General features: G+C 40.5%; 1 protein-coding gene across 2 annotated transcripts in view; it reads left to right on the forward strand.

The window, feature by feature from the left end:
• Window positions 1-1,761: 1,761 nt before the first annotated feature.
• Window positions 1,762-15,015, forward strand: part of ppp1r13bb (protein phosphatase 1, regulatory subunit 13Bb) — an 88,357-nt gene continuing 75,103 nt past the window's right edge. For both annotated transcript variants that reach the window (XM_023973787.2, XM_070435942.1), the window contains exons 1-2: window positions 1,762-2,106; window positions 2,896-3,076. In XM_023973787.2, coding sequence (XP_023829555.1) covers window positions 3,068-3,076 — 9 coding nt within the window. In that variant the 5' untranslated portion in view covers window positions 1,762-2,106; window positions 2,896-3,067. The remainder of the gene's footprint in view (window positions 2,107-2,895; window positions 3,077-15,015) is intronic.

Raw genomic sequence — 15,015 nt, forward strand, 5'->3', positions numbered from 1 at the left:
AACCCCTACCTGTCCCAGACCTGCTGTTTTCAACTCTTAATGATCGGCTATGAAAAGCCAACTGACATTTATTCCTGATTATTATTTGACCATGCTTGTCATTTATGAACATTTTGACATCTTGGCCATGTTCTGTTATAATCTCCACCCGGCACAGCCAGAAGAGGACTGGCCACCCTCATAGCCTGGTTCCTCTCTAGGTTTCTTCCTAGGTTTTGGCCTTTCTAGGGAGTTTTTCTAGCCACCGTGCTTTTACCTTGCATTGCTTGCTGTTTGGGGTTTTAGGCTGGGTTTCTGTACAGCACTTCGAGATATTAGCTGATGTACGAAGGGCTATATAAAATAAACTTGATTGATTGATTGAGTGTCCGGTGAGAGAAAGGCAGTAGTAGTCTAAGGCACTGCATTTCAGTGCAAGAGGCGTCACTACTGTCCCTGGTTCGAATCCAGGCTGTATCACATCCGGCCATGATTGGCTCAGCGTTGTTTGGGTTTGGCCGGGGTAGGCCGTCATTGTAATAAGAATTTGTTCTTAACTGACTTGGCTAGTTAAATAAAGGATAAAAAAATGTAAAAGAGGAAGATAGGTCCAGGGTTAAGGATACTAGATGGATCCCTGTGAGTAGGCCCGAGGCCAATAGAGAGTGGTAGGAATAACATGGGCTTCAGCAAGATTGTTTTTTTGGCGTTCATGCTTGTCAACTGTACCGCAGGAATGGAACGTAAATCACAGAGGATAAATGTTGTGGTGGTGGCAGCTACAGAGAAGTACTTGGGTGTATGAGATTTTATTGTAGAAGAGTTACAAGGTGTTTTGAACAATAGTGTCCCTTCCACACAGCTGCTGGTGTGGGATCAAATATGGTTGTGAGAGGAAGCCGAGTGTTCGGCAGTAAGAGATGAATTTTGGCCGACACTCAGCAAATGTTCTCATCAATGGAACATTTGATCTCAATACAGTTTTTTTCTCTCCAAAACTACAATCTGTTACGAAAGTTTCTAAAAATGGCGTTGTTTAGAAGGAGTGCAAGGGCAAATTGAGTTATTGCACACACGCAAATACACACACCAGTGGAGGCTGGTGGGAGAAGTGTTTCCATTCTATTTATTCCATTCACATTCACATATGCAAATACATGCTAGAATGCACCAATAGCCTCTTGATAGCTCGTGCTTGGCTCTGCCCACCTTCTTGCTGTATCTGGCCCGCTGGGCAGACACTTCAATCCGGCCCGCGAGACATTACATTTTTAAAAATATTTTTTTACCCCTTTTTCGTGGTATCCAACTGTCCCATCGCTGCAACTCCCGTACGGACTCGGGAGAGGCGAAGGTTGAGAGCTGTGTGTCCTCCGAAACACAAGCCAAGCCGCACTGCCCGCTTAACCTGGAAGCCAGCCACACCAATATGTCAGAGGAAACACCGTACACCTGGCGATGCATGCACCCAGCCCACCACAGAGCGATGGGACAAGGAAATCTCAGCCTGCCAAACCCTCTCCTGACCAGGAGGATGCTGGGCCAATTGTGCACTGCCTCATTGGTCTCCCAGTCAAGGCCAGCTGTGACACAGCCTGGGATTGAACCCGGGTCTGTAGTGACATCTCAAACACTGCAATGCAGTGCCTTAGACCGCTGCGCCACTCGGGAGGCCCCCACAAATTGCTTTTAACAAACAATTGGTCCGCCCAAAACTGTGTTCCTCCGTTGAATTTGAAAATCCTGATGTGGCCTTTGAGCCAAAAAGTTTGCCCACCCCTGTGTTAGATGGTTGGGTTAATGGGTTAATCATTTTTTTCAAGCAAAGTATAAGGGAGTTGTACTCCAGTCTAGTATGTGGCGATAATGCAATATTTATTGGATGCCAACCGCCGTTAAACCTCATCGAAGAAGAAGAAGTGTTTGGCTCTTCCCACCTCCTTGCCTGTTCTGCACACTAGGATTCACTCTGGTCTATCTTGGGTTAGTTGTAAAGATCTTTGACCGCATCTTATGGTTCTAGTACTTTAGGTTACTTGGTGAGAGGTATCAGTAGCTTCATTAGGCCTGAATCACTCGCGATAGGCTACGACGACCAAGAATGAACAGGAATTGTCTCTGACATCTGTAAGTAACGCTTTTGTTGTTTATTTCAGTAGCTAGCTAACGTTACTTGCTAGCTATCGTTTCATCAGCTGATTAGCTAGCTAGTTAACGTTATCTCGCGACCTAAGTTAGACTAGCTATTCACTAACGTTAGCTAGTAAACAATCCACCTGAACAAGACTAACGTTAATCATGTTTGACATTCAAAAACTAGGTGCTAACGTTAGCTAAGCGCTACCCAACGCTCCTAAAATTTCAGTTAAAACTACGATACAAACAATTGGCAACGAACGTTACGTTAGCTAGCATGACAGAACTAGCAGCAGCTAGGTAACGTTAGCTAGATAGTTAGGTATTGCTGAGGGCCTTACTTTAGCTAACTGTCTAATTGGCTAGCTAGCCAAGTTCCACACTGACCAAATTATACTGATGGTATGACACTACTAACTAGCTAACGTTAGCTAGCTACCTAGCCTATGAATAGTTAACTACTTACAGTACAATGTTAAAGTAACCATTGAAACATTAACGTGGATAACTCTAGCTATATAGTAAGGGCAACCGTAGTGTCAATGTTTGGTATTCATCATCAATACAAGGTTCGATCCAGGCCCAAGTGTTGATGAGTTGATGTCAGTGTTTACCGTAACGTTAGAATACCTGAGCTCTGACCCACTCGGCCTAACAACGTTACGTCTCACTGCCTGCCACATAGTCTGTATGCAGTTAGTTAACTAGCGTTAGTTGGATAGGTATCTAGTTACTGTAACAGTTAATTAGCTCATATCCGTTTTATATTGCATTGCATAGGAAGAGGCCTGGGCTGGCCCTCATCACTGAACTGTTGGCGCTACTGGGCAGAATCTCCAGCCATAACTTTGGATATCGTTAGCAGATAGCTAGAAGACATCGAATTCACCCTTTCCAAGTTCGACATTGTTGATTTGATGCCCCCGTCGTTCTGACAGACAGAGCCGCCAATATGATGCCGGTGAGTGTTGGTGAATGTACATGTTATGCTTGTCGTTCGACACTTCACAAAGGGAACATGGAGGCATTAAAGCTGGGATCCTTAATGGTGAATCTGCCACTAACGATTGGGATATTACATTACGGGACATCATTGCATGCGTTCGATAGAACAGCAGAATATGTATTGCAATGGTTTTTTACTAGACACACATCACCTCATTTTCATCCGCAAAACAATAACAAAGGTTCTGGGGCGGACAGTGGTTCTGTTTCCCTTAATGCGGATTCCATCTTTAACTGTTGCCTCAGTCAAACTCTGTGAGAAGTGTATGTTACCAGGAAGATGATACGTGCTTGAAACAGTGGGTTTTGATAACGTTTCGCTTGAAATGTGCAGAGTAAAGCTCAACTTCTTCTACCACTCTGCTAGCAGGGTTCTCACCGCTCACCTTTCCACAATCCCCCAATATTTCTCCACGTGCCCTCCTCTCGTTGAAAATAAATGGGGGCAGAACTTCTCCTGCCAAATGTGTTGTTGTTGAAAACCCACTAAGTTCTTGCATCCCTTCTCAAATATTTGAAGCATTGTTCCAACTAGACCACTGGCTCATGAAACCACAGCTCTAGTTAGATCCTTGTATGGCTACTTCTTCCATATGGTGTTCTAGTGTAGGATGGATTATAGATAGGTGAACACTTTTCTACCTACCTTGGCGATACTTCCATAATTCTTGATTTTTGAATTGCACCAATGTCCAGTTGCAGGTGGAACCCTGATAACCAGGGAATATTCAGAAATAATGAAATACATTTTTGTGTTTTGGTAGCATTGTGTAATGCTGTGCATTCTTCTACATGTGGCCGTAGCCACGTTGCTTAGAAATGACTAGTTCCAGCAAAGATGTTAGGAAATACGAGATGTTTGTCAGCTAAGATGGCGAGAAACCTCTTCACGCGGTGCAAAAAGTAGATTTCATATTTTTGTGAACATCCTCTGGTTTTTGGAGTTCCACCTGCAACTGTAAACAGTTGTTAATAAGACACTGGTGCCTTCAAAATTTAGAATAAATGAAGTATCACCAATTTTAAGGTTGGTTGAACATTGTTTTACCATATTGTCAATGAACCATCAACTCGACCACAAGCTTTAGCTATGCCGCTTGTTCGAATGCTTTGGCTAGTGAAACCCCAAAGCAACAATTGCAGTTGGAAAGTAATATTATGTCTAATGGCAAGTGCATGTACGCACCAGTGAATTAAATTATCACCTCTGCAAGTGTCTGGGAATACCATTTAAAAATGTGATTACATTAAAGAAAGTTGGGATAATCTTAGTGAACAATGTGGGAGGGGCAGCGCACTGACAATATTCCGCCAAGCCTGCTGCCCATTTGGGGATCTAATGAGATTAGTAGATTTTCAGAAAATCCACAGGGGTTTAAGTGCTGTGTGGCACTGTTCATTTCCTTTTAAGAAAGATTACATTAGTGCCTGAGGTTGGTTGAGCATTTAGGGTTAAAGGCGCTGCCCTCTGCACTCAAACAATCCCCTCTCTGCATGTGTTCAAATCCATGCCCCACCAGTCTTCACACTATGTTTCCTCATATCTGTCCCAGCTCATTTGTCTATCCCTTTTTAAAAAACTTTCTAGTGAGCTCTTTGTCACCCTGCACTGGTTTGCAATGGTGACAATTAGCCTAGTTATGCATCATGGCTGTTAATTCATTTGTGACTTTGGAATGGGTGTTAGGCTACCCCTTTTAAGAGTTTTTGAATAGCCTAACTTTTGTGAAGGCTCCACTGACTTATGAAAAAGCAAAGGATTATACAGTACCAGTCAAACGTTTGGACACACCTAATCATTCCAGGGTGTTTCTTTATTTTGTACTATTTTCTACATTGTAGAATAATAGTGATGACACAAACTATGAAATAACACATATGGAATAGACGTCGACCGATTATGATTTTTTAACGCCGATACCGATTAATCGGCCGTTTTTATTTTTTATTTTTTCAAAATATTTTTTTATTTGTAATAATGGCAATTACAACAATACTGAATGAACACTTTTATTTTAACTTAATATAATACATCAATCAAATCAATTTAGCCTCAAATAAATAATGAAACATGTTCAATTTGGTATAAATAATGCATTAACAAAGTTTTGGAGAAGAAAGTAAAAGTGCAATATGTGCCATGTAAGAAAGCTAACGTTTAAGTTCCTTGCTCAGAACATGAGAACATATGAGAGCTGGTGGTTCCTTTTAACATGAGTCTTTAATATTCCCAGGTAAGAAGTTTTAGGTTGTAGTTATTATAGGACTATTTCTCTATACCATTTGTATTTCATTAACATTTGACTATTGGATGTTCTTATAGGAACTTTAGTATTGTCAGTGTAACAGTATAGCTTCCGTCCCTCTCCTCGCTCCTCCCTGGGCTCGAACCCGGAACACAACGACAACAGCCACCCTCGAAGCAGCGTTAACCATGCAGAGCAAGGGGAACAACCACTCCAATTCTCAGAGCGAGTGACGTTTGAAACGCTATTAGCTCGCACCCCGCTAACTAGCTAGCCATTTCACATCGGTTACACGAGCCTAATCTCGGGAGTTGATAGGCTTGAAGTCATAAACAGCGCAATGCTTGAGGCACAACGAAGAGCTGCTGGCAAAACGCACGAAAGTGCTGTTTGAATGAATGCTTACGAGCATGCTGCTGCCTACCACCGCTCAGTCAGACTGCTCTATCAAATCATAGACTTAGTTATAACATAATAACACACAGAAATACGAGCCTTAGGTCATTAATATGGTCGAATCCRGAAACTATCATCTCGAAAACAAGACGTTTATTCTTTCAGTGAAATAYGKAACYGTTCCGTATTTTATCTAAGGGGTGGCATCCATTAGTCTAAATATTCCTGTTACATTGCACAACCTTCAATGTTATGTCATAATTATGTAAAATTCTGGCAAATTAGGCGCCCAAACTGTTGCATATACACTGACTCTGCGTACAATGAACGCAAGAGAAGAGACACAATTTCACCTGGTTAATATTGCCTGCTAACCTGGATTTATTTGAGCTAAATATGCAGGTTTAGAAATATATACTTCTGTGTATTGATTTTAAGAAAGGCATTGATGTTTATGGTTTGGTACAGTCGTGCAACGATTGTGCTTTTTTCGCAAATGCGCTTTAAAAAAAAACATCCCCCGTTTGGCGAAGTTGGCTGTCTTTGTTAGGAAGAAATAGTCTTCACGCAGTTTGCAATGAGCTAGGCGGCCCAAACTGCTGCATATACCCTGACTCTGTTGCAAGATAATTGACACCATTTTTCCTAGTTAAAAGAAATTCATGTTAGCAGGCAATATTAACTAAATATGCAGGTTTAAAAATATATATTTGTGTATTGATTTTAAGAAAGGCATTGATGTTTATGGTTAGGTACACGTTGGAGCAACGACAGTCCGTTTTCACAATTGCCACCGCATCGATTATATGCAACGCAGGACACGCTAGATAATCTAGTAATATCATCAACCATGTGTAGTTAACTAGTGATTATGATTGATTGATTGTTTTTTTAAAGATAAGTTTAATGCTAGCTCGCAACTTACCTTGGCTTCTTACTGCATTCGCGTAACAGGCAGGCTCCTCGTGGAGTGCAATGTAATCAGGTGGTTAGAGCGTTGTACTAGTTAACCGTAAGGTTGCAAGATTGAATCCCCGAACTGACAAGGTAAAAATCTGTCGTTCTACCCCTGAACAAGGCAGTTAACCCACCGTTCCTAGGCCGTCATTGAAAATAAGAATGTGTTCTTAACTGACTTGCCTAGTTAAAGGTGTAAAAAATAAATAAATAATTGGCCAAATCGGTGTCCAAATATACCGATTTCCGATTGTTATGAAAACCTGAAATCGGCCCTAATTAATCGGCCATTCCGATTAATCGGTCGACCTCTAATATGGAATCATGTAACCAAAAAAGTGTTAAACAAATCTAAATATATTCCATATTTGAGATTCTTCAAAGTAGCCACCCTTTGCTTTGATGACATCTTTGCACACTCTTGGCATTCTCTCAACCAGCTTAATAAGGTAGTCACCTCGAATGCTTTCCAATAAACAGGTGTGCCTTGTTAAAAGTTAATTTTTGGAATTACTGTCCTTAATGAGTTTGAGTCAGTTGTGTTGTGACAAGGTAGGGGTAGTATACAAAAGATAGCCCTATTTGGTAAAAGACCAAGTCCATATTATGGCAAGAACAGTTCAAATTAGCAGAGAAACGACAGTCCATCATTACTTTAAGACATGAAGGTCAGTCAATCCAGAAAATTTCAAGAACTTTGACATTTTCTTCAAGTGCAGTCGCAAAAACCATCAAGCGCTATGATGAAACTGGCTCTCATGAAGACCGCCACAGGTAAGGAAGACCCAGAGTTACCTCTGCTGCAGAGGATAAGTTAGAGTTAACTGCACCTCAGATTGCAGCCAAAATTAATGCTTCACAGAGTTCAAGTAACACACATCTCAACATCAACTGTTCAGAGGAGACTGCATAAATCAGGCCTTCATGGTCAAATTGCTGCAAAGGAACCACTACTAAAGGACACCAATAAAATGATGAGACTTGCTTGGGCCAAGAAACACGAGCAATAGACATTTGATCGGTGGAAATTTGTCCTTTGGTCTGGTCCAAATTGGTTATTTTTGGTTACAACCGCTGTGTCTTTATGAACGGATGATCTCCGCATGTTTGTTTCCCACCGGGAAGCATGGAGGCGAAAGTGTGATGGTGTGGGGGTGCTTTGCTGGTGACACTGTCTGTGATTTTATTTAGAATTCAAGGCACACTTAACCAGCATGGCTACCACAGAATTCTGCAGCCAAAAGCCATCCCATCTCGTCTGCGCTTAGTGGGACTATCATTTGTTTTTCAAAAGGACAATGACCCAACATACCTCCAGGCTGTTTAACTTCTCTGCGCTACGGATCCCTTTTACGGGATCATTTTCCTAAACAACCACTGAATTGCAGGGTGCAAAATATTACAAAAAATAATTATAATCATGCAATCACAAGTGAAATATACCAAAACACAGTTTAGCTTGTTGTTAATCCACCTATCGTGTCAGATTTTGAAAATGTGCTTTACAGAGAAAGAAATCCAAGCTTTTGTGAGTGTATCAATCAATGCTAGAACAGCTAGCCCCAAATTAGCATGGTCACGAAAGTCAGAAAAGCAATAAAAATTAATCGCTTACCTTTGATATTCTTCGGATGTTTGCACTCACGAGACTCCCAGTTACACAACAAATGTTATTTTTGTTCGATAAATATTACTTTTATAACAAAAAAACGCCATTTGGGTTGCGCGTTATGTTTGACGAAAATTCCAAAAAGTATCCGTAATGGTCGTAGAAACATGTCAAATGTTTTTTATAATCAATCCTCAGGTTGTTTTTAACAAACATAATCGATAATATTTCAACCGGACCGTAACCTATTCAATAAGAGAGAAAAAGAAAATGGAGAGCTACCCTCTCGCGCGCAGGAACTAATCAGAGGACACCTGACTACTTTTGAAAAATCTCGCTCATTTTTCAAAATAAATGCCTGAAACTATGTCTAAAGCCTGGTCACAGCCTGAGGAAGCCACTGGAAAAGGAATCTGGTTGATACCCCTTTAAATGGAAGAAAGACAGGCCAGGTAACACAGATACAATTTAAAAAATAATAATAATCACTTCCGGGTTAGATTGTCTCAGGTTTTCGCCTGCAGAATCAGTTTTGTTATACTCACAGACAATATTTTGACAGTTTTGGAAACTTTGGAGTGTTTTCTATCCTAATCTGTAAATTATATGCATATTCTACGATCTGGACCTGAGAAATAGTCCGTTTACCTTTGGAACGTTATTAAAAAAAAAAAAAAAAGATCTGACCCCTAGCGTCAAGAGGTTTTAAGGGCTATTTCACCAAGAATGGGAGTGATGGAGTGCTGCGTCAGATGACCTGGCTTCCACAATCACCCAAACTCAACCCAATTGAAATGGTTTGGGATGAGTTGGACAACAGAGTGAAGGAAAAGCAGCCAACAAGTGCTCAGCATATGTGGGAACTCCTTCAAAACTGTTGGAAAAGCATTCCAGGTGAAGCTGGTTGAGAGTGCCAAGTGTGTGCAAAGCTGTCAAGGCATAGGGTGGCTACTTTGAAGCATCTCAAATATATTTTGATTTGTTCAACACTTTTTTGGTTACCTCATGATTCCATATGTGGTATTTCATAGTTGATGTCTTCACTATTATTCCACAATGTAGAAAATAGTAAAAATTAAGAAAAACCCTTGAATGAGTAGGTGTCCAAACGTTTGACTCGTACTGTATGTAAAATTAATGCACTACAAAACAAACTTAATACAAAACCATTGAAACCAGGCCCACACTGATATAATTGACTGTACTTTAAAAGCCGAGGAAAGAGGTTAGAGTGGAGTAGATAAATATTGGGTAGTTGAACTTCTGACCCCTTCTAACGGTGTGGCTTTGGGTTCAGCATGAGGTTAGGCTCTCATGGGGAAGGCTGCTTTACCCATGCTGTGTTTTATGTACCCCCCCTCTCCACAGTCACTAGCACCCTACCCTACAGAGACATTCCATGGGGCTAATTTTGAAGAGAACAGAAAGACCTGCTCTGCTCTTCATGGTTCTTTTTTTTCTTCAGATTATCATGCAAATATTCAAAAACCTGCATATAGAAAACATGCGTATTTTCCCACCAGTGGTGTCTTTCACCAAACTGACTTGTTGCAGATTAAAATCAGTGCGTGGTGACAGTGCACACAAAATGTACTTTTTCGCTGAAGTTTTCATGTACCAAAAAAACATCGAAAGTTAAATGTGTTTCCATTGCGTTTTCAACTCTACTGTTTTTTTTGTTGTTGTCACAAACTGTTGCGTTAAATAGCAAATATGCCTACTCTGGTCTTTGCACGTGTGCTATAGCCAAAAGCTTGCAGATGTGCGGTGGACTAGTCTACATGATGTGACTATTATGGATAAAAGGGAGAGTTTTTATTTGTCAAACGCAACTCAAGCATCGATCATCATAAGACCCTCAATATTTATTGGAAAGGAGCATCAAGATCACCGTGCACTTGTGAAGTTCATCATGACTATTTCATCTGTAGCCTAAAACTGCATTTCCCAAGTTGTAGTGGGAGGACAACACACACTAAATAATCACGCGAATCCAAGTTTACTTCGATATGGTGGTTGTTATATCATTATTTGCGCATTAACTTGTTATGGCTGCAGGGGGCGTATTGAAAAACTGGAAAATATGTGCAAATTTTCAAACGGCCTCTTAATCAATTTTTGCTCTTACAATATGCATATTATTATTACTCTTGGATAGAAAACAGTCTCTAGTTTCTAAAACCGTTTTAATTATTTCTCTAAGTGGAACAGAACTCTTTTTACAGCCCATTTCCTATCCGGAAGTGAGATTTCCAAAATCAATGTCGCTCTTCAAGCCCTTGTCTATAAAAGGGCATGTCACTTAGGACTGTAGAAACACGTCATACGCCTTCCTCTGGGTGTCATGCGGAAGTGAGAGAAGAAATCACTTGATTATCTCGTCCTGGATTTGGAGTCAGTGTTGCGCAGTTTATTTTTCTTTCTGGGCGCGAAGTAGGACCTGGACTCGGCTCCTGGAAAACACTCTGTAAAGGTGAATATGATCTCTGGCTTCGATTTTATTTGATACATGTCACAATATCATCCTAAAGTATGTTATTTCAATATAGTTTAATTATATTATTGAAATGTATTCTGGACTTTAGACGTGATGCGACGCAAGAATTTTTTCAAGATGGAGAGGTTAGCGTCGCACTGCCAGTGTGCTTGCTAATTCAAGAGGGAAATTGTTCGTTCTGGATCGAAATAAAGACATTTCTGAACAAAGGACCCCTTGGAGAACATTCTGATGGAAGATCAACAAAGATAAGGACCCAATTTGGGATGCTTTTTCATATATCTGTCGAACTGTGCTATGCTACCGTTTGACTAGAATCAATGCTGCTGTGTGTTAGCTATTGTAGTAAGCTAATATAACGATATATTGTGTTTTCGCTGTAAAACACTTCAAAAATCGGAAATATTAGCTCTGTTCACAAGATCTTATTCTTTCATTAGCTATCCACCATATATTGTTCTGAAATGTTTTATGATGTGTAATTAGTAGTTGACGTTGGTGTCTGTATTTTCTCTGGCTACAGCCGTGCGATTTCTGACTGTAGGGTTTTCCAGGAGCCGAGTCCAGGTCCTACTTCGCGCCCAGAAAAAAAAATAAAGTGCGCAACTCTCACTCCAAGAGGTTGTGTTCAATCCCAGGACGAGATAATCAAGTCATTTCTGCTCTCACTTCCGCATGACACCCAGGGGAAGGCGTATGACGTGTTTCTACAGTCTTAAGTGACATGCCCTTTTATAGACAAGCTCTTGAAGAGAGACATCGATTTTGGAAATCTCACTTCCGGATAGGAAATGGGCTGTAAAAAGAGTTCTGTTCCACTTAGAGAAATAATTCAAACGGTTTTAGAAACTAGAGACTGTTTTCTATCCAATAGTAATAATAATATGCATATTGTACGAGCAAAAATTGAGTAAGAGGCCGTTTGAAAATGGGCACATATTTTCCAGTTTTTCAATACGCCCCCTGCAGCCATAACAAGTTTAAGGCGTTTCCACCTCCATTTCTTGCTTAATTAATTTTACAGGCACAAAAAGATCCCACCATGTCGACTAATACATTCTATAACAGCACTTATAAAATTGTACCAAAATGTCCTGTTTCCATCACATTTTTTTTTTTTTTTTTTTTTAATGTGACTTTACTCGCATAACAACTGTGGATGGAAACGTGGTTTGTTATGGCTGTTCGATTGTGATATCGCCGTGCTTGGGAGTTGGGACATTCTAAGGTCAACATACTGCTGCCGCGAGTGGGTGTGATATGAAAAATGTAGCCTACATTGTATCAAACTTTTGACGTTATCGAAGGTACGCTAGTTAGCGAAGCACATTTATAAACCCTGTGTTTTGACAAGGTTGATATATTTCCATGAACTTCTGAAGAACGTAGGGTGGGAAGAGATAGGGAAAATAAAATATCACACAGGAGATTGTGTGTGACCTACCAATTTTTCCTACACCTGCAAGCTACAGACACACCTTTTGGCGTTGTGTGGGAGAGTCTTGCCATGCGAGTCTATCAGAGGGGTAACATGACCTAGAATGTTCTCTCGTGCTAGGACTCCAATGGTGAAGAAAACTAAACTGTCCATGGGCTGCTGGCAATCTGCCTAGACAGTGACATGCATGCATACATGACTGTAGGGTGTGTGAGGACCTAGTGCCCTCACTGTACAGCAGGTGGTCAAAGGTCAGGTTTATGGTTTCTCCTGCATTTGCACAAATGCTTTGCGCGGTGTGCAATATTTAGGAAATGGCTTTCAATCTGCATTTCATCTCTCATGAGCACTGATGATAAGCTTAATGATTGGATAGGTTTATCCACCCCACTGTTGCCATCTAACATTTTAGGCCTATTTAGTCAGACCCAGCATTGTAGATGGGGAGCACAGACTCCCAAATCCTCAGGTTATTGAGGAGAAAATGCTGCCAGAGAGAAATCGGCAATCTGCTAACGGGATGGATGACGGTTTTGCTGGCCAGCCCAGCCTTGGCAGTGGATAAATGTGTTAACTCTCTGTGCCTGTCATGCCCCCTGGGGGTAAATTTAGCAGGTCAGACGAATTGCTCCCCGGTGGAACAGCACAGGGCGCTCTCAGGGAGCCTCAGCCGCCCTTCCAGTCCATCACACTCATGTGCTCGCAAACAAACAAAAACACACCCACTCTGTCTCTCACTCGTACACCCATTGAAGGGGGCAGGCTGTCCTGGAGTAATAGACTTGAGTGATTTAGGTGAGAGAAAAGGAGAGACTGGAGTTTGTTGGTGTTTATGTATCTATCTGAGATGGGGGGGGGGGGGGGGGAGTAGCCTATTTGAATGTTGGTGTGTTTTGAACGGCACGATGTGTGCGAGAGGGCTGTCCTGTTTTTGTACTGAATTTCATCTGTACTTTCTGGAGTTTGGAAGGGAGAGCGGGTGTCTTTTGTCCATTTCATGTAAGTAACAATGGATAAGGGAGAATTGTTTTGGTCATTGTCAGTTTCAAAGTATTAGTTTAGGGGCCCGACCGATATATCGGTTCACTGACATTATCAGCCGATATTGGCCTTTTACTGCGATATTGGTAGATAATTCCAAAGTATGAGTCATAATACGCATAACCTAGCGGTCAAACAGGGAAATCGTTCCAATAATTTCCCCACCATTCATTTTTCCCGTAGGGGATTTTAGAAACACTTAAAATAAGTTCTGTGTTTCGTGTAGGCTTACTCTGGCATGATGTATACTCTGATGCTAATTAGCATTTTCGAATCGGAGTAAAGAGTGCCGAATATATTGATAAGTCATCTTATTCGAGAGAATTACATGGTTATCAAAACTAGAGGTCGACCGATTATGATTTTAGTTGATTAATTGGTCGACCTCTAATCAAAACGTCACGCCAAAGTCTACATGAAACACAAACCTTATTTTAAGTCTTAATTTTTTGAATAAGTATTCATGCGTTATCTGAACACTTGCAGCCATTCTCATGATGTCATTAATTTCACAGTGTAAGAAGAAATCAACATTTTGAAGGATATTTCTACGACAATTGCTGTTTTTGGATTGCAATTTGAGAATTCAGTTTGGAATTAATTAGTTGATTTGGCTCTAATTAGTTAACGTAATGTATTAGTGAGCTGGGTTAGAGAAGGCCAGATTGATTATCAAATTCGGTAGTCAGTGCATCATCATCATCGTCAGATCATCATTTTTGATGGCTCTACACAGCACTGTGGAGCTAGACTGCATTGTAGTTTCCAACAGGTCAATATTCAACATAGTTTATACACTACAATGATCATAATCCATTTCGCGTGTGCTTGTCCGAACGCCTGATCGAAGGGATAGAAGGCTTTGTGAGGTATATACCTGAAAATACAGTACATGATCTAAGATTTATACTTTTATTACTGCTGAATACAAACTATGCCTTATTTACTTTGAAGAACTACTAAAATAGGGATTTTTGTCAGACAGCATAGGCAGGAGGGCTAATTGAGGTTATTTTGCTGCACTACCCGTCTTTGGGTTGTCACTAGTTACCACTGCCACAGTCATAATGTCTAAAGCCCGCCTATTTCTATAATTTCTCTTCTTAAAATCTGATTTGAAACCTAACCTTAACCACACTGCTAACATTATTCCTAATCTTAAATTAAGATCAAAAAGCTATTTTTTTGTTTATTTTTACGATATAGCAAATTTGGGTTTTGTGGTTGTCTACAGCCAATCCATTAATATTAAACAACAACCTACCTGTTGGTTGATCATTGTAGCCTACCCCTTCTCATTTATTCAACTTCATTTGGTACATTTTTATTATATTTTGCATTGATTAGAAATCACCAACTTAACTTCCTACACATGGAGCCTCTGACTGTAGTAGCGCATTGATTGACCGGCAATGACAACAAGCTACACAAGTGTGTTCGCTACGTCTTTTTCTTTTATGGGGCGCACTCATAACTGTCAGTGTTTTATTAAAATGTTGAATGTAATGGTCTATCCTTGTAGCCTTGTCACACAACTCATTTTATTTTAGACAGCTTTTTCATTGTTAATAGGCCTTTTCTTTTCTTAAATGAATACTCTCGCAAGTAATTAAAAACTGATGTCCGGAAATTCTAATATCTTTGCCCATCTCTATTTGCCACATATACAGTGCATTCGGAAAGTATTCAGACCCCTTGACCTTTTCCACAT

The sequence above is a fragment of the Salvelinus sp. IW2-2015 genome, linkage group LG28 (assembly GCF_002910315.2).
Source record: "Salvelinus sp. IW2-2015 linkage group LG28, ASM291031v2, whole genome shotgun sequence".
In the NCBI taxonomy this organism is placed as follows: domain Eukaryota; kingdom Metazoa; phylum Chordata; class Actinopteri; order Salmoniformes; family Salmonidae; genus Salvelinus; species Salvelinus sp. IW2-2015.